At 46.5% G+C, this 24346-nt stretch overlaps 3 protein-coding genes across 3 annotated transcripts in view; 2 read left to right on the top strand and 1 right to left on the bottom strand.

The window, feature by feature from the left end:
* The window catches only part of SNX1 (sorting nexin 1), a 587700-nt gene that overhangs the window by 63824 nt on the left and 499530 nt on the right, over nt 1-24346 (top strand). The gene's annotated exons all lie outside the window — the stretch shown is intronic.
* Nucleotides 593-4297, top strand: FBXL22 (F-box and leucine rich repeat protein 22). The gene is made up of 2 exons (XM_052646191.1): nt 593-939; nt 3952-4297. Exons 1-2 carry the CDS (start codon nt 605-607, stop codon nt 4295-4297), a joined length of 681 nt encoding a protein of 226 aa, XP_052502151.1. The 5' UTR covers nt 593-604.
* Nucleotides 10423-24346, bottom strand: part of HERC1 (HECT and RLD domain containing E3 ubiquitin protein ligase family member 1) — a 209468-nt gene continuing 195544 nt past the window's right edge. The window contains exons 70-78 of the mRNA XM_052646182.1: nt 22991-23129; nt 20872-21041; nt 19675-19844; nt 19245-19410; nt 18359-18435; nt 17350-17602; nt 16508-16660; nt 13781-14086; nt 10423-10931 (exon numbers count right to left, since the gene is read on the bottom strand). Of these exons, the coding sequence (XP_052502142.1) occupies nt 10746-10931; nt 13781-14086; nt 16508-16660; nt 17350-17602; nt 18359-18435; nt 19245-19410; nt 19675-19844; nt 20872-21041; nt 22991-23129 (1620 nt within the window). The 3' untranslated portion in view covers nt 10423-10745. The remainder of the gene's footprint in view (nt 10932-13780; nt 14087-16507; nt 16661-17349; nt 17603-18358; nt 18436-19244; nt 19411-19674; nt 19845-20871; nt 21042-22990; nt 23130-24346) is intronic.

The following is a 24346-nucleotide window of genomic DNA, read 5'->3' as shown; positions in this document are numbered from 1 at the left end:
CCCTCTGCTTGGAGGGGGGCAGCAGGATTTGAAGGTAGCTCAGCCTAGGCTGGAAACCACTATGGAACAAAATAACACAGAAAAGGAGCATCAACCACGGCTTCTGCTTACACCTCCGAGCATAAAACCATCACCTTTAGTTCTTCATAGACAGCAGGCTTCTTCACATTGAAAGTAGAGCCGAAGACTCATGATGATGTCCCAGGAAATAAAACCAGATACTATTTACAATTAGAGTCCCTCCCAGTGAGTAGAGACTGCAAGCCCGGACAAAGGTGGTCCAGCCAGCACCTCGAATGAAAATGCCTAAAGAGCTCTCTGCCTAACACCATTGTCAGCTAAAAGGAAAGAAATCCCCTTTAAGGAGGCTATTGAACTTCAATATGCTGCTTTTCTGCTGAAAACATAAGCCGAGCCACAGACTGCCGCACGTATGTCTGGGTCTGGGCTTCCCTCCTCCTTAGAGCGCCAGCACCAGTTGTTGGCCAAAAATAAACACCATTCTTCAACCATATATGTCCACCAGCCCAGAGCTGGGGAGGAGCAGCTGGAGGTAGGTCAGGTCCCTGGGCTCCAGCCACACTCGGTGTGGCCACTGCGTACCATGCACATCACCCAGCTCAATCGGGAGTGCCTGCTGCACCTCTTCTCCTTCCTGGACAAGGACAGTAGGAAGAACCTTGCCAGGACCTGCCCCCAGCTCCAGGACGTGTTTGAGGACCCTGCACTCTGGCCCCTGCTGCACTTTCGTTCCCTCACAGAACTCAAGAAGGACAACTTCCTCCTGAGCCCGGCACTCAGGAGCCTCTCCATCTGCTGGCACTCCAGCCGCGTGCAGGTGTGCAGCATCGAGGACTGGCTCAAGAGCGCCCTCCAGAGGAACATCTGCAGCCGGCACGAGAGCCTAGTCAATGATTTCCTCCTCCAGGTGTGCGACAGGTAGGCCGCCTCCTGAGCAGCGCTGGCATCCAGAGCTCTGGGAGGCTCCTGGGGGTCTGGGAAGAGTAAATTACGAGACCAAGACGTCTCTGCTTCGGGGAGCCTCAGACTAGGCCCAAGGCAGACTCTCCAGGCCCACCCACTACGCAGTCTCCACAGGATGGACAGAATTATGGGGGGGCGGGGGGCGGGGGGAAGGGTGCCAATCTTCCTCTTAGCCTCACAGGTCCTGGAGCTGCTTCCGCAGAGAGGAAGAACTAGGCTTCAGCCTCTCCTGTGCTTCTGGCAGCTGTCCTCCCTGGCAGCCATTAAGGGCTGGGTGGGTCCAGCTGGGCCTTGATTTTCAGTGTCAGGCCCCAAGAAAAGGTTTCAAGATTCAGCAATCAGCTCACCCTCTTGACTTTGCTCCTGGCAAGCAAACCCCAAGACCTGTGACGTGCAGCTGAAGGAGGGTTAGGCTGCTCGGCTCTGGGTTAGATGAACCAATCCAGGCTCCAGCAAGGGTGCAGACAATGGTTTCCTTATGAGAAACTTACTTATCTTCAAAAGTTACTGCGAGGATCAGTAAACTGAAGGGAAGAGTGCTTTAGCCCAAGTTCTCAAATGAGCAAACCAAAAAGTCTGACAGGTTGTGTGATTTGTGCCACAGTCTAGGATTACCAGATTTTAGCAAATAAAGATTCAAGAGGCCCAGATAAATTTGAACTTCAGATAGACGGAATAATTTTTGGCATAAGTATGTCCTAAATACATCCTATATTTGACCTGTCGACCCCACAGTGGCAAGACTCCCTTCAGTGCCACAGCCTCCTGCCCCGAGCAGTCCATGAAAGAACAGTCTTCCTCAGCCAGGCTCTCTCTGAGCCTTTACCAGTCCTGACCTGCCTTTGAGGAAATGATCCCCTCGTTCACTAACAAACTAGGTTCAGTCTGCTTGTTGCCACCCAGGTTTAACAGCTGCTGTATTCCGGCAGCCTAACAAGGAACAGAAGCAAATAGTGTAGTGGCCCCTCCTTTCTTTCTTTTTTTTTTTTTAAGGCCATAGAAGAAAAGTAGATGGATTTGGGGTTGGTCCCTAATGAGACCATGCCATTTTGATGGGTTTAACAAGACCCAGTAGACAGACAGGGAAGTGATACGTACAGGGCAAAAAGTCTGCCCTAAATTTCTTCCATTCTTGTAAGAGAAGCAGGTATAACCCCCCAAACTAGCAAGGTGTGGACTATACCTGTCTGGGTACAGCAAGGGTCACGAGTGTCATAAAAAAGCAAAGGGCTTGGGGCTGAGTGCCCCAGTACTGCTACTGTCTGACCATGTGACCCCCAGCCCAAATATTTAAATTCAACTTCATTTCTTCCCCTGTAAAATGGGATAAACTGCTTTATCTCACAGGCTAATTTTGGATTAAATGACACAGTAGCACTGGCACATAGTAGGTACTGATACCTGTGCAGCAAACCTAGATCTGGCAATCACCTGGGGACAGGTGAGGATGGCTGGGCAAGGAGTCCACGGTTTCTTTTGCTGGCTTCTTCCTGCCTCGGGATTATTCTAAAGGTTCTCAAGAGGAAGGAATCATGTTAACAGCCTTGGGGCTTGAACGCCTACCTAAACCTCACCACCACGCTGAAGGTAACAGCTTCTCTCCCACTTGACAGATGAAGAGGTGGTGCAGCAAGGTTCAGGTATTTGTCCTGAGTCAGACAGCAAATAAGTCACAGGCAAATCACTTGAGCTCCCTGAGCCAGTTTCCCCATTCGAGAAACTGGGGGTGGAAGGCAGATATGAAGACTAAGGAAGATGTGCAAACTGGGAAAGATGGGGTGTTCTTGGTGTGTGGATGCAGCCATGTCCAGTCTACTTTAGTTCCTTCCTTCCTTCCTAAAGCAAAGGGAGCTGAGCTGGCTCGGTCAGGTGCAGCCCAGGGGCATTGAGGGAGGCTGATGGGGAAAGGGAAACCCTCTGTGGCCTGGCTCCAGCTTCCTCTGGCAATAGGAAGCCAAGACCTGCACCCTTGAGACAGGTTCTTGCCTGGAAGCAGTCTGGTCCTGCCTGCTCCCAGGAAACATGGCTTAGAAGCACCCACAGAAGGCCCTGCACAGGCTCCAGACACTTCTAATCTCATTTAGTCCTCAGGACAATCCCACTGGTGGGCATTATTCTCTCCCAGCCAACCTCAAACATACATACCAGGTAAAGAGTGACAATCAAGGTCACAGCACAAAGAAGCCACGTCCAACTTTGCTCAAGATCTTTTCCCCAAGCAGTTGCTGGTAAGGTTGGTGCAGAGACACCCCCCTCTCCCCATGCTTTCTGGACAAGCTACCCGTGTCCCTGACTGTACCCACAACAGGCCTGGGTCTAGCTACCTGTGATCTTGACTTCTGGCAGGCTGGCATCCCAGTGGAGTTGCAGTAATTGCCTCAGTCAACTGAGCTGAAACCAGGGCTCTAGAGCTCGGAACCAATACTCAGAGCGGGCCCCGAGGGCCAAGAGTTGGAATGGGCCTGACTCTAAGACACTTCACGGGAAACTCTCTCTGTACTGTCCTGCCATGATCACCAGGGCCTCACTCATAGCCAAGTATGGTGAGGTGGAGTAGCAGAAGAGCAAGGGAGGTGGGTCCCAGTTCAGATCCCGGTCGTGTCACCGCGGGCAACTTCCCAAAGGGAAACTCGCTAGGTCCGATGAAAGTGAAGGTCGCTCAACCGGATCCAACTCTTTGAAACCCCATGGACTATACAGTGCATGGAATTCTCCAGGCCAGAATACTGGAGGTAGTCCTTCCCTTCTCCAGGGGATCTTCCCAACCCAGGGATCGAACCCAGATCTCCCGCATTGCAGGCGGATTTTTTACCAGCTAAGCCACAAGAGCTAGGCCCGGTACTCCTCTATAAGATGCGGTCTCCCAGAGTTGGCACTGGGAGCAACCAGCCAGGGAGCTAGGGGGCGTGACCCGGAGCGGTAGGCTAACCGCATCCTCCTCGGCCCGGGCCCGCGTTCTCTCCGCAGGTGCCCCAACCTGGCATCCGTCACGCTGTCTGGCTGCGGCCACGTCACCGACGACTGCCTGGCGCGTCTGCTGCGCTGCTGCCCGCGCCTGCGCGCGCTGCACCTGGAGAACTGCGCGCGCGTCACCAACCGCACGCTGACGGCCGTGGCGGCGCACGGGCGCGCGCTGCAGACGCTGCACGTGGACTTCTGCCGCAACGTGAGCGCGGCCGGCCTGAGGCGTCTGCGCGCCGCGTGTCCGCGCTTGACGCTGCGCGCCGAGCACAGCGCGGCCATGATCCCGGACCAGCTCCCGCGCGGCCCGCACGCGCCCGGCGCCGCCCTCCGCAAGTTGCTTTTGCGCTAGGCCCGCCGGGCTGCGGGCAGGACACCGGCCCCGGGTCTCCGAAGGAGCTACTTCTGTTGAACGCCAGCTCCTAGACAGCCGCCACATCCTCAGCCAAGACAGGGATACGAGCGCCTACCCCATATTACGATTTTATACATTGGCTGAGTGCGAGATTTGATGGCCGGATGCTTGGGAAACACTCGATTGTTTCTCGCTAAACACCAGTACACTTCTATGTTTACCTTGCGCCCCGGGTTCTCCACTTGGGCTCCATCCCATCCTTCGCAGCTGAGGCTGCAGCTGCGGGGAGGGGAAGGGGACGGGGGTGTCCTAAATCACCCCCGTGGGGAAGTGTGGCCACCCGGAGCTCCCCAGAGGTGTGTGAGGGGCAGCCCTCTCCTCAACCCCTCCTTGCTGCGCCAGAGGGAGGAGGGGTAGAACCCTGGGGCTGAGAGAGTCGAACCTTTGCTCCGTGCCCACCCCCAACTCGCTTTGAGTGATCCTAGAAAATTCTTGTTGATGTGATTCTTTCATAAACTGCAGCTGTGCTTGTTTTCTACCGTTCTCCCATCCATCAGAAACGAAGAAAAATATTTGACAATCCCAAAGTAAAGACTTAAAAACAGAAGCAGCAGCCCTGGTTAAATCTTTGGTTAACGAAACCATTAAAAGCCAATGCCAAGTTAAATTTTTACCTGCTAGCTTTGAACGTTGGGCACACACCTTGAGTTCAATTTTATAGCTTTAGTCACTGCTGTCCCACTTTTAGCCACCAAAGTAGAGGCCTTCAGTCATCAGTCATCCTGCAGCCTCCTGGTTCCAGGTACAGCGGGAAAATTTGGGGTAAGGGGGGAAGGCAGGGAGAATGGTGAAGTGGTGGGCGATATAAACCCTGGCTACTCCCATCACCAGCCGAGATCAAGGCCTTTGACCCACCTGAGACCAGGTGTTTCTTCTTCGTGAAAGGGGCTCTTGATGGTTACTCACTGGTGTTGGGCTGCACCCCATAGGCCTACAGGGCCTGCACTTGCTCAGCTTTAATTCTGAGAAAGAGCCGAGTCAGCAACAGAGACATCAATGGTTTAATGGTTAGAGGAAACTTACATGTCTGAAGCAAGATCCTGGAGATCGCCACTGTATGCAGCAGGCAGGACATTGTGGCAGTCTTTGCTTGGGAGAGGGGAGGGGAGATGACCAGTTATAGGGGAATTGATGTCAGGTGGGCTCATTAGTTACCAAGGGAACCAATGGCGGGGCATGCCCCTCAGGGACCCTTTGATATGAACAATCATCAGCTGGGGCCTGGGGCAAGTATCTAGGAAGATGGGTCCTATATGTGTAGGGTTTAGGTGAAACAGGTACCAGTCAGGCAGGGGACTTACAAAGAACAAGAGAAGAGCTATCTTGAGGGGCCTGACCAAACATATGGGTTCCTTATTCATTGCCCAGATATTGGGGAAACAGCAAGAAAAAAAAGAAGACACTCTGTTTTCATGGATCTTATGTTCTAATGGGGGAGGAAACAGTGTACAAGCCAGTGTATAAGAAGGTAAGTACTGGGGAAGAGGGGAAAATACAAGGTAAAAGATATTTGGGGACTGCTGACTAGGGCCAGGAAAGGAAAAGCAACTTAAAAGAGGTTGACGAATGTAAGCCCCCTTGAGAAGGAGGCATCTGAGAAATGAAGTGGAGGGGTGCAGCATCTGGAGGAAAATATTCCAGACAGAGGGAACAGCCGCCAGCACAAAGGGCCCAGATTAGGAACATGGCTGGTATGTTGCGGCTAAACAGAGTGAGTGAGGTGAGGAGACAAGGTGAGCAGAAGAGATGATCAGAAAAATAAGGGATAAAGGAGGCCTCAGTGGTTATTATGAGGATGAAACAAGAGCTGGAGATCCCCACACTCAGGCTATCCCCAGCAGGCACCAGGGCCCCAAGATGATGATGGTGAAGGCCCAGAGGTGCTGACTCTAGGCAGTCTATGAGCAGGCAGACAGCATCCCACCTTGCCTAAACCCCTCCAGGGACTGCTGAAGGCCTCAGTTGCTGCCCCTGGGCCCCTGGTTGGACCAGCACTTAGCCCAGAAATAAAATCCCATTTCATCCCCCTGTAGGAAAAGCCAGCCTTGCAAAGTTAGCAGCTTCAGTGGAATGGGAGGGCCCACTATTAGCCTATGATGATACACAGGCTTCCTCTGGGTGACTTTCTAGTTTACCCACCATTGCTCTGAACAGTGGAGAGAGGTTTTTAAAAGGAAATTAATTTTTCAGCCACTACTGAAAACAATGTTGAAAGCAAGCTCAGGCTTCCAGGGAGTTAAATGTTTGTTTAAAATGAAGCCACTTAAACCCCATGGATTTGCTTTCATCATCTCTGATAGACCCCAGTTCCCAGAGGTCCCATTTGCCCTGAGTTGGTGGTTTAGTCTGGGGAACAACAGGATCCTGGTTTTCAGCACTCCTCTGACCAAGCACAGGTCTGTCCTCTCCACACCTCAGCATTCTTACCTGTGTATTGGGATAGCAAGAAAATCTTGCTTTGCAAAGTTCTTTTAAGAATCATGGGACTGTGTTTGTAAAGCAAACAAAGGTTATTGTAAATTCAGTTGGAATGTCAGTAACCTGCATTCCCTTGAGGCTCCTTTTCCCACAGCTCTTTTATAATGCGCGTTCAGTTCCCTTTGATGCCTAGTAAACCCCCATGTACCAAGACTAGTGATGAGAGCACTGAAGCTGTGCTGACAGCTGTGTCCAGCATTGTTTCTAGGGCTCCAGTTAGGCCCTGCCCCCTGCAGGGGAGCTTTGGGTCCCTAAGCCCAGGCCCATCTGAGATGCTTCCAGAAGGCAGGCACTGACTCTCCAGCCTGCCTTCTAACAGTCACTGTTCACAGCAAAGGCAGTGGACAGAACACAGTGCCCTGCTTAATCCAAACACAGCTCTCACAGTCTTTTCTGATTTGCATATTCCAGGGGGCACTGTATACTTAATTAACCCACCAACTCATTCATCTCACAATCATTTACTGGGTACTGGCCCTGGGCTGGGCTAGGCACTACTTCAAGGGAGTCAGCCTAGTCAGAAGATGTGCCGCTGGGGTTGGGCAGGAGTTTTGAGTTCTCTCCCAGCTCTGCCATCTGTAACTTCTGACAAGTTATGACTTCTTTGAACCTCCATTTCTCTATTTGTAAAATAGGACCAGGACACTTTCAGTGACACTGTGACAAGATTATATCTAACTGTGTAGTGCCTGGAAGGGGGAGGGCAGGAAGAGGCAGCCTCACATCCATGGTGGGGTTATGCCTGGTAGAACCCATAAGGCCCAGGCACTGGGAAGCAGCAACACATGTTGAAAGACATGACCTTTAAGCCAGACCTGGGACTGACTCCAGTTCCTGTAAGGTTGGTATCAGCAAACACAGCTCAGAAAAGACAGGAAGCCCAATGCATCTCCAGAAAGGGACGAGCTGGGGGAGATGGGAGCCTGACCCAGAGCCACCTGGAAATGGGCTTGGGGGTTATCTATGCCCTCAGAGCCTCCATTAGAACAGACCACAGACTTTGCCTAGGTCCTGAATGCTAACTCTTTTCACTCTGGCCAAGGCAGCCAAAGTGAAAGCTAGGAGGAGAGTGCAGAACCTCAGCACCAGAGCGGAACAGTGACCCCTTAGTGGGAGGCTGATCCCAGTCACCACATCGTACTGGCTGACCCTCAGTGAAAACACAGACTGGGGCCACATGCTCTGAAGTCAGGGGCTCCTGACTGCTCCCTAGGAAGCAGAACCTGCTGGGGAGAAGCTGCCTTCCAAAGCTTGTCTTAAGGGACACACTGGCCTGTTTCGGCACAGGATAAGCATTTGCAGGGGACTGACTGTGCTCCCTCAACTCCACTAGCAGTGTGCTGACAGGAAGCCAGGACTCCCAGCTCTCATCTATTAAGTACCTGTCATCCAGCACTCTCCTTCTCCTGACCTTGAATTCCTGGTCTGTAAAGGGAGAGACCATGTGATGCCTTAGTTCTAGCATTCCTTCAACTCTGGGATTCAATGCCCAAGACTTGGTTTTTGCTAAACCCCAGCTCACCAGATGTAGGTTTCATCTGGCTGGCAGTGCTGGGCAAAGGCCACAAAGCTGGGAGGCCCACAGAAAAGATGCATTTTGAAAAGGCCTCTGAGTAAATCTTAAAGGTTGGGGGTAAAAGTCTCTTGAGACCATCTAAGGGTGACAAAAACTGCAAGGATTTGTTAACTGAATAAATCCAGCAAGGAAAGAAAAAGACCTAAACCTCTATGGGGGTTAAAAGTGAACTATGGGGGGAAAAATAGTTGCACTAGGCTGATTTCAGGTCCTCAGATCAGGGACTCCTGGCTTCTCCTCTCTCCTACAGCTTCCAAAAGTAGAGAGAATGAAGCAAAATGATAGGTTTCCAGCAAAGAAATGGCATCTGTTATAAAACCAAGGTGTCTCTAAGTTTCCTCACAGAGTTAGGGCTCCTGAGAAGCTATCCGTTAGGCCTGACAGGTGGGAGCTGGAAGCATGAGCATCAGCCTGCTGTGGGTGCCCTTTCCCCGAGTCCAGAGCAAACTGTGGCAGCAGAGCCCAGAGCCTCATGAAGCTCAAGGCCTCATTTTGATTTAAAATAGTCTGAGACTACAGACATAGCCTTCAGCTCGCACACCCTCAGCCCAAGCTCAGGAAGAGGGAAGAACCACTGGTTACCAGGAACCAGCCCAGAGGGCCTGGAGAGAACCCTGTGGTGCAGTCCAGGACTTCCGCAGCACAGAGGCCTCTCTTCTCTGCAGTTCCTTGTTGACCTAGAGGCTGACAGTGCATTCCCACTCACTGAGTGGGTGCTGCAAGCACAAGGACCTTCACTGTTGCTTCTGACTGAGCTCTCAGGTCCAGTATTAAAGGCCCAGACCCTGGAAGCTATGGTCTCCTCCTGAGACACAATTCCAACTGAAGTCTCTTTTCCATAAAACTAAAATGTCATCATTCTAAATATTATTAGGCATACTCACTGGGAAATATCCATGCACCACATTATCTTGGCAAGCAAAACCACATTTTCCTTCCAATTTCTTTTTGCAAACACATGCCTTTTACCTACCTTGTGGAAAACAAGTAGTTGTAAAGCTCTCTGTCTGGCACCTCATTTGAGCAGGCTGTCAGCCTTGACCTTGTCCATGAAGTACACTGGAAGTATAGTGGGGCATGAACTCCTAATGGATTAAAGAGATAAGCCACCTGAAGGCTGTGCCTGCTCCCTGTCCCCACTCCCAGAGCCTTCACAGCTGCTCTCCAGATGGCCCTCTCTCCCAGAACCACATGCTCATTCTGACATGCCTGAGCAAATGAGCATATAGCCCAGAGCCTTCAAGGGCTGCGTTTAAGCACCAGGGTGTAATCCTTTCCCTAGTCCCCAGTACAATTCCCTACCATCATTCAAGGACATAAAAGCCACTCCTTAGTTCTCATGTTCATTCACACATTCACATGGTCACTCATTCATGTTAAGTGCCCCCCTGGCCACCTTCAGAGTAGATGACATGTTATTGTAAACTGCCCAGCTCATTAATTTCATCACTGTTTCCACTGGTTCCTCAAAGGGCAGTATGGGGGTGGCAAGGGGGGCGGGGGGTGGTGTCAGAACTCAGTAGAGCTGTATCCTGTACCAGGTATCCTGGGCTGTTTAAGAAGGCTCCTATGAGTGTGTCACACTTTAAACCAGCTCTGGAGGAGGGGGAAGCATGGTGCAAAAGTATGGGCCAAGTGGCTGACACAAGGGCCTGTGATGAGGGAACCCAGTGAGAGGCCGAGGATGACAGAACCAGTGAATAGAAGCTTTCACCTTGGGCTGCTATACCCATGAGGGCCTCTGCTCTGTCATTTCCAAGCAAAGTCCAGTGTGAAGGAATGCTTCTGATGGATCAAAAAGCTGTCAGAATGAAACTTGAAAGCTCACTCTCTCTTCATCAAAGCTCCAATAATAAAAGCAGCCCATACACTGATTCCTGAATCAGCTTTATTTCTCTGCATAAGGAACCCTGCACAGGCAATTCAAATTAAAACAAAATAAATATATGAATATTCATGTAAAACTGTCCTTTCTAATGAACAATTATACACAATGTACAATTCCATGTTCACTGGGCGGGTTTACAAAAATGTACCATTCCCAACTAAAAATGCACCAAAATGGTTCCATGCAAACTTATCAAAAGTGACCAAAAGTATGGAGGGAAAAACCTGACTGAGAGCACTTTGTCTTTTTTTTTTTTTGTACAATCACAGAAAAATAAAAACATCTAATTTCTTTGTTATCTTTAGAGTAACTAAATGTGGCCACTGTTTATAACGTCGGTTTATGTGCCTAAAACATCTATGTAGTTACCATAAAAGTGTATCAACATTAAACTGGAAGTGAACATTACTGAGAAGAAAGAGGGGTGATGGCACCCTCGGCAGTCAGTAGTCAGTGTCGGAGCCCTCAGCATTGTCCACGTTTCGTGAGAGCATGTAGTTGTCCATGTCGATCGATCGGCAGTTGTTGATGGCATAGCGCAGGCGCTCAGCCATGACCAGCTGGCTAGAGTAGGGGGGCAGTCTCAGCTGGAAGAAGCAGGTCTGTGAGGTAGGCAGACTGTCGTAAGGCTGTGGAGAGAGAGACCCAGAGCTGTGACTGCAGCATCAGGGTGTCGTGGCAGGGGCGGGTGGGGAGCAGTGCTGCTCATAACCACAGCCCCCAAGTTGGGAGAGCATTTCTCCCTGCCTGCAGGTGGGCTCCACGAACAGGACTGACTGCATGGCCACCTGGAGAGCAAGCCAAGGCTTGGCCATGGTAGAGAGAGTGCAGGCTCTGGTGTCCTGTGGCCATCTAGCTTTTGGTGAAGACGCTTCTTCCCTCTCCTCACTCTTCGAAGGCCCTCCCGTGTGACATGAGAATGAGCCCTGACTGGTGGGGTTACTTGGGAGAACATGCTTCACGTGGTGCCTGCCACAGGGCAACAGAGTTCACTCCCTTTCACCAGAGGGTGCAAACTTGAAGCTGCTATGGAGATGCACCAACAGAGCCAGTGAAATGGAAGGAACAGCTCTGAGGGAGTCACCACACTCCTCCTCCCCTCACTGTCCTCCTAGTGAGCCTTCTGCACCCTTTGCCTGCCATCCTACCCCCGCTCTGATGAGGAAGGAGCAGTTAATGAAATCCCAGCCCACCTCTTTAACTGATGGGGATACAGTTATTTAAAACAATAATTATGATGCTTAGTAGCAAGACAGAAAAGTGCTAGGCATAGATTATTAGGTGAATATAAATACAATTCATATGAAGTTCCAAACCTGTCATGCAAAAATGTGTATGCTTGAAGAATTACACCAAAGTGAAAATGGAAACCACTAGAGGGACAGGATTCCTGTCTCTCCCTGCAAACACTGTTCTGCCCTGCAAACACAACTGTTTTCCAAACTATCTATAATGATAGTAATGATATACATTGTTTTTATAATTTTTTTAAAAAGTTTCAAAAAAAGAACCTGCCCTCTTTCTCACTGAACTCCTGGAAACCAGCCCTCCTTTTCGGAACTCGACATCAGGTGAATGCATTTCTAAGAAGTGGGAGATGGAAGGCCTAGAAGCTTAGCTGTGCCAGAGCCAATGACGAATGCAGAAAAACCACAACCCACAAAGACAATAAAGGGGAATGTCAACAGGTGGCTCTGATCTGGAAACTGGAGAAATGGTTTAAAAGTCACAAAGGAGAGACCAATAGTGGTCAGTTTCCTGAGGATAAAACTTTCCAGGCAGGGGTGTTTAGTGGATTAACTCCTGGGATGGCAGGGTAGCCCAGAACAGATATATAAGGCAAGGCTTTTTTCCAGAACTGAATAGAAGCAAACCATTTCCTCCTCTCTGAAGCAACAAAATAGATTCACAGCTTTTAGTTTCTGGCAAGTCATGTAGAAAATTCATGGGAAGGTTCTTTTCATAGCCTTTCCTGTGTAAGGCCTCTCCAGCAAGCCTAGCATAGGAGTGGAGCCCAGGCAGGCAGCCTCAGGAGAGGGCCAGCTTTGACTACAGCAACTTTCAAGGGGTAGTTACTGGAAAAACACCAGAAAGGCAGATACTGAAACTTGATGAAACTGGTGGGATAGGCCCTTGTAACGAGGTCCTATTTTCCTTGCTGTTTCTGGAATAAACACGATGGGCCCAGCTCAGAGGACTGCCCAGCTTTTAGGGGGTTGAGAAGGAGAAAGAGGGGACACAGACACCTCTAACTTAATGTTGGGCTTGAGGGATATACTAAGTGTCCAGGAGATGGACATAAGGAGATCTAAGTCTGCCCTAAGGAATAGTTAGGAGGCATAGGAAAGCATCCAGGAGGGCTTCCTGGAGGAGATGACATTGGTATTGGGCTTAAAGGATGAGTAAGTGCCTGCCAGGCATACATGGAAAAGGAACAGGAAAAGAACTTTCTAAAAGCAGAAGCAAGAGCCTACACAAAGGCATGGACATTTAAAAACAGTGTCCACGGGTGGTCTTGGAAGTTCTCTGGTGGCCTAGTGGTTAGGATCCCAGGCTTTCACTGTCATGGCCCAGGTTCAATCCCTGGTTAAAGAACTGACATCTCACAAGCCATGCGGTGTGGCCAATAACCAACCCCCTCCCCCCCGCCAATCCCCCACCAAAACAACTAACCAGAAAACAGTGTGGTCTATCAGGAGAAAGGCAAGCAGCCATAATGGCCAGAAATAGTTAAGCGTCAAGAAGTGATATTAGAAAGCAGGGCAGAGGCCAGACTGTGGAGGTGTTTAAGACCGCTAAGGTGGTCAACGGGGCCCTGAACAGTATAAAAGGAGGAGTGATATGGTCAGATGGGTGCCTGAGAAAGAAAGTTGACTCTGGCAGCAGCATGCATTTAAGGCCCTAAGCCCTTTTATTCCTGAGCCATCTGTCAAGACGGCAGCTGGGCTGGTGCTCTGCAGCAGGGGCCTTTCATGAGGCTGCGGAGAAGCCACACTGCCTGTTCCGTTATGCACACCAGACACGTAGCCGCAGAGCATGTTACTGCTGCTCCCCATGTCGTCTCGTTCCTCCTGGAGCACGTGCACCAGTTAATGGTTAGTATCTTGGTGAAAACAAATAAACAAGACCGTGTCCCAGTGCAGAAGTCACATGAGGAAAAGGCACAGGAAATATGACGCAGAGGTAACAATGATGGCCCTTCTGCCAAGCTTAGCTTTCACTCAGGAAGACACTGAAAGATTCAGTGAAGGTTGTTGGTTGTGGTGTGTTTTCTACATCCATGTAGGACTTTTTTTTTTTTAATTGAAGTTATGAGATGTTTCTAAACAAGTTTTTCCTGCTTGATTAAAAAGAAAAAAAAAATCTGGAAATTCCAAGCATTAATCCTGAATTGGCAGGCCTACTTGAAGCCCAACATGCAAGCAACTAGGAAGCAACAAAGGCAGAGATTACCAGAAAGAAAAAATATCTTACTTACCCTATCAACCTTCATGATTTGAAATCTCTGAGAAATATCAGCAGTGTTGGCTGGCAGTCGAGATCGTCCCGACACAAACCTCATGAAAAGCACACGCTCCTCGTTGGAGAACTCCTCCAGTGTGTGCCAGAACCACTGCACCAGCTGATGCTGCTCATCCACCTCCCGGTACCGTACCACTTTCTTCAAGACTTCTACGGAGATCTCGGGCATCCCACACACCATCTGCTCCAGCTGCTTTGCTGTGAGGAGGGACAACAGCGGCACAGGGACGATCCAGGACATTCCTTCTCGGACTGCAGCCACCTGCTCCCAGGAGAGGTTGTTCATTCAACATCTGTGTGCAGACTGGGCACCCATGGTGGACCCAATCGGGTCGGGCACCTCATGTTGCTCGTCTGCTCCCAGACCCTCTGCTTGTCCCTCAGAACTGGCATGACTGCACACGGTCCAACCTTCTTGCCTCTGACCCTTTGTTAGAGTTTCTCCCTGCTTGTGGGATTCATACATTCCTTCCTGTCCCAGGTCAAGTCAATTCAGGGGCCCACCTTCCTAGCCCCACAAAACTCTAGCCCACAGGGGCCCTTCTAATGCCAACCCCACTCATTCACACTCCTAACCACACATGGCCACAGACTGTTAAAACTGCTCTGTGGGATACTTCATCTTCTCACTAGGGTAAGCAGCTTTTGGAGGATGTGTCTAGGGCTTCTACTGTCTTTGTAATTTATATTTTCTTTTGAAAACAGTTATATTCTTTTTGTAAAAATCATTTGTGCTGATTGTAAAAAAAAAAAAAGTTAGAAAAGTACAAAGAAGAAAGTAAAACTGAGAAGTCCTTTCATAGGAAGGCAGTAAAAAGGACAGAGAATTTAATCAGGAGATGGGTTCTGAATCCCAGCCCCACCACTTCTTTTAATTTTCTTATCTGAAAAAATAAGGCAAATAATTGCTGCTCACATGATTATGATAGGTATTTTAACTGAGTCTGTAATGATTGGGTAGTTAACTTTTGTTAGCACAGTGCAGAGAACAGATCAGTTGAGGAGTGCCGAAGGGGTGCGGTCAGAGGCTGCCTACATAGTCTGTTTGGCGAAACCACTCCAAGGTTATACAATAGAGCATACTCTACACACAGACCTACCACTGTTCCAGGTTTGTTTCATAAATAACTCCTCCATTCTTGGTCAGTTCAGAATCATCTGCCAAACCAGAGAACCTGAAGAGAAGCCACATCTTGGGGAAGGCCGTGGAGTTATGATTGTATAAGGCTGTCATGCCCAGGGCGAAGGAATGAATGGGCAATAAGGACAGTCTCTGCTGACAGAAAAGGGAATGCCCCGGCCAAAATGCGCCAAAAAACAAGCTGAGGTACATGGATGGCTGCTTGAGTGGGGAACAACTGGGACAGCTATAGGAAGAACACGGGGTTCTAAGAGACAAGGAGGAAGTGAAAGAGGAAGAAGGCCTTGTTATCAAGAAAGGAACAAAGCCAGGGCAGAGCAGAGCACAGCTGCTGGAGAACAGGTCAATCTGGCCTTCATAGGAAAGGTTAGCACAAGAGCCTGGATACCACAGTTAAACCTGGTTTGTGATCGTGGCTTTGCCTTGGGCACATTACTTCATTCCTCTGGACTCCATGCATTCATTTCTGAAATGGTGATAGTAATTTCTATCTCCCCATCGAGTAACTATGGGGAAAACTGCACATGCGGGGGGATGCTACCACATCTGGCATGTTGGAAGTGACCAGGGAATTTTTGGTCAGTTATTCAGTCTATAAGGAGTAAGTATCTTTAAGCACTAGAGACAAATCCTAAGCCCTGACTGTGTAAACAACATTGCTGACAGGATCCACCCTTACTAAGCTAAGGGGTATAGTTTCCTGACTAGACTTGGCCTAAAGCCAGAGTCGAAGAAGGAACCAGGAGTGAAGAGTATAGAATATATATAATTCAACTTACTACACAGCCTCAGACCCCGCATCCAACTCCTGAGAAAAGCCCAACATCTTCTGCAAATAAGGTATTACTGAATTGGCTATGAAGGACTATATAACCAAAATCACCGCTTTGGGACACAGCATTCATTTCTAAGGTCACTTATCATATTCCCATCATTTACTAAATGCTTACTAAGTATCAGCACAGAACAAGGATATATAAGTTAGCTATAAAAAATGCACTCTTCATTCAATGCCTCACACGCTAATTGAGGAAAGAAGACCCAAACTTTGCGGCCTAATTCTTAGTCTACAACTCAGAAGTATGTGATAGCTTGAGGGATTTCTAGGTGACAAGACCTGCACAGTTACAGACCTGGAGGAAAGAGGCCCTCATGGGACCACAAGGCTGGTCTTCAGGGACTCATTCACATGGACCCTGACTGAGCTGGAGCAGGACACTGAGCCGGGGGGCAGGAAGACGTGAAGACGAAGAAGACTGAGGAAGAGTGTGAGTGAGAAGGCAGGTTCTGAAGGCCTGACAGGGGCTTGGCCTCCCAGCCAAACACTGGCCAATCCAGGGCTCACCCAAGGCTCTGAGTAGAGAGCAGACCCTGAGATATGGCCTGAAAAGTCTCTGAATAGGGACTGAAATATTGATACAGATTAACCAACACTGTGAACTCATACACCAAAATTCAGTGAAAACCAGACAGCTCCTGTTTGGAGTCAAAAGCAAACCCCTCAAACCTCTCATGTGAACCTCTCAAAATGTTTCCTCTCACCTGTCGGTCCATTTCATGAAGTCGATATTCAATGGCCCTCTCCACATATTCTTTCCTATTAGAAAACGTGAGTGGGATACTATTTCCACCAGGGATTATAGGAACCATTTTGCCATCAGCGCTTTGGCCAACAAAAGAATCAAGAGGAATCATCTATGAATAGAAGAAAAAAGAATTTTTACTCCATGGTAGAAATGACCACAGAAAGTGTTACACACAAATAGAGCAGAACATCAACAACATCAGAAATCTTATGGATGAAGACAAGGCAACTGAGATAGCTGATTAGGCTACTTCAGGGGTTCCCAGCTTTTAGGAGCTAATGCCTAATGATCTGAGGTAGAGCTGATGTAATAATAATAGAAATAGAGTGCATAATAAATGTACTGTGCTTAAATCATCCCCAAATCACCCCTTGTCTACCCCCACCCATGGAAAAACTGTGTTCTATGAAATCAGTCCCTGGTGGGTACCAAAAAGGTCGGGAACTTCTTGGGCTACTTGATGAGCAGGGAGTGCTGACTCATCTGGTTTTCATTAAAGCAGCTGAATCTCTCTGTCTCCAAGCCAGGTGTGATGAACTCTGGCTATCCCAGGCCTCCTGGGTTCTCTCTCTCCTTCACTCTAACAAGCACAGAGAATGGATTAAAGGGGAAGGAGCAGAAGCTGAGTGCTGGAGCTGACTCTGTTAGCAGCTATTTAAATTTCTAGGTTGAACTGCTAAGTATAGCAATGGTTATACGGCAAGGGTCAGCTGGACAGCAAGAGGAAGGCTACATCTGAGTTTTACACAGGAAAATTCTCATCAACACCAGCAGAAACATGGACCAGCCAGGATTTACCTCATGGAAACTCTCCTCAGTAATCCCACTGTCTTCAATGTGAAGAATGCTGTTGAGAGTCTGCACGTAGAGCAGATCCACCTCTTCCAGGTCTTCCAGGGTGAGTGGGACACAGCAGAGCTGCTTCCACACCAGAGGGGCCAAGTGGAGGTCCAGAGGCTTCTTTGTGCGAATGGCAACCCCCATTAAGATTCCCAAGAACTTAAACTGCATTAAGTGTTCATCGAGGCAGGCAGAAGGATTAAAAAGGAACCTGCAGAATTAAAGGAAATACTTCAAAGTTGTCCTCATTTCTATTAGAAACAAGTTATTAAACAGCTAAAGCATTAGTCTAGACCTACGCTGTCCAATATGGCAGTCATTAGCCACATGCAGCCATTTAATTAAATAAAATTTAAAATTTAGTTCTTCAGCTCCTGTAACCACATGTCAGGTGTTCAATAGTGACATATGGCCTACTGCTATTGTTCTAGATGGCACAGGGACTGTATTTTGAATTACTTTGAAGAACCATAAAAAGGGTGAGTGAATGCTCTGTTAGTCCTTAAGCTACCTGCTCAAAGATGCCCTATTTCCTAAAATCATTTATCATTTACAAGTCCACGAAGCAGGATCCAAAATTCAAAATTTGACAAACACAGGAACAATACATGATTACAAACACTAATTGCTGTGACTGGACAGCATTTCAAAGGTTTTAATGGATTTTAATTCATTGAGGGAAGGCCATGTGGGCCTTCAGAAAATAAAAGAAGTCCGGTTTCATTTCAAGTCTGCACCTCCTCTATTCCGCTATATTGTGATTCAGCTGGTCTCATAAATAACAAGTCATGATGTAAGTGCCTTGGTTTCCTATCTGTGAAAGGAGAACGGTAACAGTTCCTACTCCTTGGAGCTATAATGAAATTCAATGGGATAATACATGTAAAACACTTAGAACAGTGCCTAACATACAGTAAATATACACTGTTATTGCAGACATTCAGTAAAACTTGCTGACTGCCCTTACCTGTCCCTATTGTAACCCACTTCTGCGGTAGCATTGGGAGATGGTATAAGAAGGTCCACAATACCAGTTTCAAGTTCCTGTAGAAGAATGAACAATTGCTTTAGAAATGCAGTTAAATGTATCAAGAAACGAACCAATTAACATTAAAGATCATGTCGAAAAGAGAATGTTGAGGAATTTATAATGCTATATGACAAACAGCAGTCTCTGTAATTATTTTCATGGCTGTAACTTAAAATGAATTTAGGAACTCCCCCATGGAGAAAATGTCCTGCAGTACACAGAATAAAGATGAAAAAGCCAATCCAGGGCCTGAGCTGAGGTATCTCTGAGCAGGGTATAGTGACATTCAAAAAAACTTAATAAATGATAGCCAAGTATTATTTTAGATACAGATTTATCAGAAAAATCCTGATACGAGGCAAAGCTGGAAGGATCAGAGCTGATTTGGAAGTAAAACTGTGACTGCAGATCTTAAAATATAGACTTGTTCAAACTCTTAAGATTTGGTTTTCTAATTTCCTTGGAGCCTGGCTGTTCTTTGTTCTAAAAGCACCGAAATAAATGCAAGCACGAGTGGTCCTGGATTTGTCTGTTACAGAAGTGTACGTATGTGTCACTGCTGTTTCCTCTGTCTGTTATATAGAACAACAGATGGTAAGTCATTGGTAGATGGCCAAGCACTGGCACTAACTCAGAAACATACCTTCATTTCACAAACCCTTGCAATATTTCACATATACATTACTAATAGCATGGCTTTATGTAAGTATCACAAATGAATTCTTGCTTAGATTTACAAAAACATGCCACAGTCATCACTGGAAATAGTAAAATGCCTACCATCCGAGTGGACAACTCAGGAGGGGACACTGCATGAATATACCTGGCACATCTCTGTGATTGTGTCATCAAACACTCCTCCGGCGTCATCAGCACCTTCTCCAACTAGCTTAACCTTCCAGGCTCGGGAGGGCAGACGGAGGTCTGAGGCATTCAGTTTAACTACTTGTCTCGCTATTTGAACAAAGATAGGCTTACATTTCCGTCCTCTTTAAAAGAAAGAGAAAACAGAGCAAAATATAATGCTCCACAAATGTCACTTGAAGATATTCTCCCATCAGTGAAGGAACAGGCCAGCTTAACAACAGCCAGACACTGTGCTAGGCTCACTGTAATTACACTGGGTACTGACATAAAATACTATTACTATTCTACTCTACAAATGAGGAAGCTAAGGTTCACAGAGATTAGTCAGTCGTAAGTCCATCTCAAAATATGCCAGTTAATGAAACATACATATATAATGTGCTAACCTGGTTGATATCCTCTTTACAGTAATTTGAGGTCCATAGTTTTTGCCTTGAACCATGGTTTTTCCTATAGAGCGCACCATTGGGAGGGTGTAGACTCTTGGGGCTAACAAAGGCCGAAGCTGTCCCTGCACAATGCCCCATGTTCCAGCATTATAATGAGACGTACTATTCTGTAACAGAAAGTAAGCTTAGCAGGAATGGTACAATCTGAGGCTTAAAAGAAGTAACATGTCACTTTTAGAAATGCACTTTAAAAGCATAAATCTGGGTATTAGTCCTTATTAGCAATTTATTCAAAATATTTTTCTGATAAAGTATATTATTTTTAAAATACAGAAAAGGACATACACATAAGCACACAAATAAAATCATCCCTAATATTACCATATGGAGATGGCCCCATTAACACTTTCATCCACTTCCTTCCAGTTGCCTTCCTTTCCACATTTTCGAGATTACTGTTTATATAAATTTTGTTTTTCTCACTTCAATTTATACCATAAACATTTCTCTCACTAACTGTAAACAGGATGCTAACATTCTGTTAGTGCTGCACAGTATTCTGTTGCCAGGTTGATTACCTATTTCCAACAATGATTTCTCATATCTCTCATACACCCATAACTGGGTTACCAAAAGGATTTTTCACTAACAGTTTTACAAACTAATACACATTTTGGCAGGCATGCCTACACATTAAACCAACAAACATAGCCAGCTTGCTTTCTTCCTAAATTACTAGACTGTTCTACAAAGACAATCAAATCGGCTAAATTTACTTTATCTCCCCACTACCCCTCCACAGGGTATGTTCATTTGTAAGGACAGCAAGAAGCCTCCAAAGTTTCTCACACTCACTTATATAACCCCTTTGACTGAGGTATTAATACTTTTGTGTGCTTAAGTTTTGAAATCATGTACTACAGTTTGTAGAAAATACATGCTCAGCCATTCATACTTTCTTGAACTTTCGACAAACCAAAACACTGAAGGAAGACCGTTTTGTGTCCAACAGCATGATAACCTGTATCTGGATCATCCTTAATCCAGCAATAAAATGAGAACAGAATTGTTGCCTTTTCTAGATCTCCTGGGTGCTAAAAGCATTAGCCATGGAGGAAGTATCTTAAGGCTGAAGAAAAGGCCCAGGGACCTGGTGAGCACAGCATGGGCACCGCTTCCTAACCAGAGCATTACCTGGTTGTTGGGGCTGAGGTTCAGCAGCCTCCAGGACGAGTACATGAGGTCAGAGAAATGGTAAAGCAGCCGGAGCCTGGCCCTCGCAGTGTGAATGCTCACCTCCCTCAGAGCCCCGTACTGGGGGGGCACTGTATCGGGCAGGCCCAGCTGCAGAGGCACTGACACACCTGCCCAGAACACAAATGCACACTTGTAAAGGAAAATGCACTGTTTTCATTTTTAGCATTTTGAGAATTTTCAAACACATACAGAAGTTGCAAGTATATGATGGAACACCCATTCCTACCACTTATAATTAATATTTTGCTATGTATACTTTATCACTTATTTATCAGTTCCTCTATCCATCAATTCATCTTAAATTTTTGATGCACTAGAGTTGGTTTGTAAAACATCTTTTTTATTTATCATTATGGAAACTTACTTTTTTATCCTTTAATTTACTTTCCCATTTAACTATGGACTTAGTTTCTTCACACACACACACACACACACACACACACACACACACACCCACCCAAAACAAAACAAAAAACCCAAATTTGTTCTTTCACATTCAATAACATTTCATTCTTGACATCTTCATAATAACACAAGGTGTGGACCAGGACCAGAGAGGAAGTTCTGGAAAATGGAAATGGGCAACTCAGCAGAACCCCCTCCCACACTTACTAGGGCTCTGACAGAAAGTTAACATGACAGAATGAAAGATATGAATACATCATTCATGGAGGTTTTATACTAAAGAATAAGCTCTGTAGAAGCAAAGACTGCAAGGACTGTATCCATGGGTATCCTCTTACAGAAATGCACAAAACTCTAAGAATAAGATACTCAACTTATTTGAGTTTCCTGAAAATAAACATTTGTACAGCTCAGTTCTCAGAGGTATTTTCCTATTAGTTAAAGCTAACATGGACCCCCTCTGTCCACGGGGGTTGCAAAGAGTCACATGACTTAGCCACTAAACAAACCTTTACTGAGTACTTCTATATGCCTGACACTGTTCTAAGAGCTTCATAAGAACTGATACATTTACTCCTACAGTTCTTTATAATAGGTGCTATTATTATGCTTGTTTTATAGACAAGGAAACTGAATCTCAGGGTCACTCAGCTCCTAAGTGGCGGATTCAACCTGGGCAATGTGGTTTTTGAGTCTGAACCTTTAGCCACCACGCTGTCTAGTCTCTGTCCTGAAGTGGAAGGGAAACCCTGCTGGAAGCTGAAGAAGCTCCTGAGAACCTGAAATTGTCAGTGGCCTGGCAGCACTCCTCATTCTATTAGAACATTCTTGTTTGGAATCTACCTGGCCGGCCTACCTTGCTCTCTAAGGGTATCTAAGAGAAAATGATCGGTATGGGGAGTTTTCCCCAAGGACCTGTGGCTAAGAAGTAGGGGGCTCCAAAAAGGGATGAGAAAACAGCTCTCAGGCACAAGGTCACCTCAGGGACATTCTAGTGCTTCAGATACCAGAGAGGACTTGATGGTCTACGAAAGAGGTAGCCCAAATATGAAGAAATGCATAGGATGATAAATATCATACTTAAGGCAATGGTTACACTTGTGGGGAATGATATGCATTTAATTTTCTTTATATGTTTTGTAGATCTATAAGGTTTCATAATAAATTAAAAGCAAAATACACAAAAGATAGAAGTATCCCATCACTGGAGCAAAATGGTAACAATTTTTTTTACCTGCTATGCCACTGTATAGACAACATCATGTTTCAAACCACTAACTAGGGTGGAGAATTTGACAAGTGGTCTCAGGGCTTTTCATCTTTATTAACAGCATGCCTTAGAAAGCTATAATTCATCACTTTTACATATAAAAAATACTTCATTGCTGTTCTAAAATTATAAATTTGCTTGCCTAAGTAATATGTTTTCTTCTTTTGGGGAGCAGAGAGGGACTGCTATGCAATGAAGTCTGTAGGAGAACGGCCTGCTTTGAAAGTATCTGCAGTGCTGTACCACAAAGAGTGCTTTGGTTGTGTGGGGGAAGGTCTGGTGGCTTCAGAATGGTGCCTGGATGCAGTGTGAAGCTGGCAAGCAGACAGCGCAGCTGGGGTCAAAGAGAGGTTGCCGCAGCACAGCTATTTCCTCCCTCACCTGGTGCTCTCGGCGGGACAGGCGGTGCTGTCCATGCAGCACTGTGGCAGCGGCCAGCTGAGATCTGCCGTACATTTTTCCCTTGCAGAACTGTTACCAGGGTTGGTTCTCGAACATGGTTGGTATGACCTAAGCCAAGCTGGGAATAAATTACAAATACTCAGATATTCAACTGGAAAGAGGAAGAGAGGAAGCCAAGATGATAAAATTTTGTCTTGGAGGGTAGCAGACATAAATAAGTCACTATCTGTATCAAGTAACAATATGAAAATAATGAAGTTAATTTTTATTTTCTCTATCAGAATGATCCTCATAGCTCATTACTGTCTCCTATAAATTAACCTGCAACAAGGCCATTCCAAATCTAGCAAAGGAGTCTCAATGACTGAAAACATCTTTTCCACTTCTAGACAGGAAATAAATTCTTGGAAAGTTAAAAAAAAATACACATATAACAGAACGATCCCTAGAGTTTTTACTTAAAACACACTGATTTCTTGATTTTTAACATAGATTGCCTGTGTAACAGTAAATAAACAATTATGAAAATACATAGGGTTCTTAGGGCCTGACTTGGACACCCAGTGTTTTGGTGGCTGAGCACCTCAACATTATCAGGCAGGATAATGTCAAGGTCCACCAGGGACCTTCCAAAGGTGTCCCCACATCAACTCTTCTCATTAAGACAATGTGCAACCAGAGTGATGACCAGCTTCCCCACTTGTTAATATAATGATGAGGAGACCACAGAGCCAAAATGAGGCTACTATAAACAACACTGGACCTTGAACTTGAGGGCTGCTGGTTTTAGCGGCAGCCATAAATAAAGCAGATTTACAGAGGAAGGGGATGTGGTTCTGTATGTGGAGCTGAAAGCCACTGTAGTAGCAGGCATCTCAGACCTCCTCCATCAAAGTACCTCCCTCCTCCACATACAGGATAGGCTGAACACATCAACCTCTTGAGTCTTTTTGTCAATCTCTTACAGGCTCGGTTTATTGCTCTGCATAATGGGAGTGACAAGACCTCCTGAGCAAACACAAATATACTTTGTACACTGTCATATCATAAAATATAAAAGTATTGTTGTTTTATTCTTTCCATTTTTTCAGATCAACTGATGCTTCTAGTATGTAATCTTATTACTGTAGTGAAAATGATGATGATTAATGATGATAGTAGCAAATACTTATAAAATGCCATTTATTATGTGCCAGGCACTTCTCAGTGTGTACACATACACATATGTTGAGTTAATCCCCTTAACTACATTTGCTGTATTGCCATATTTCTCTTTAAACAATGATACATTTATTAGGCCACAAGCAACAGAGAGATACGCACAACTGGACTCCA

Source organism: Budorcas taxicolor, chromosome 10 (assembly GCF_023091745.1).
Source record: "Budorcas taxicolor isolate Tak-1 chromosome 10, Takin1.1, whole genome shotgun sequence".
NCBI classification, from domain to species: domain Eukaryota; kingdom Metazoa; phylum Chordata; class Mammalia; order Artiodactyla; family Bovidae; genus Budorcas; species Budorcas taxicolor.
Note: the sequence above shows the minus strand (reverse complement) of the source record. Positions and strands in the feature narration are given on the sequence as shown.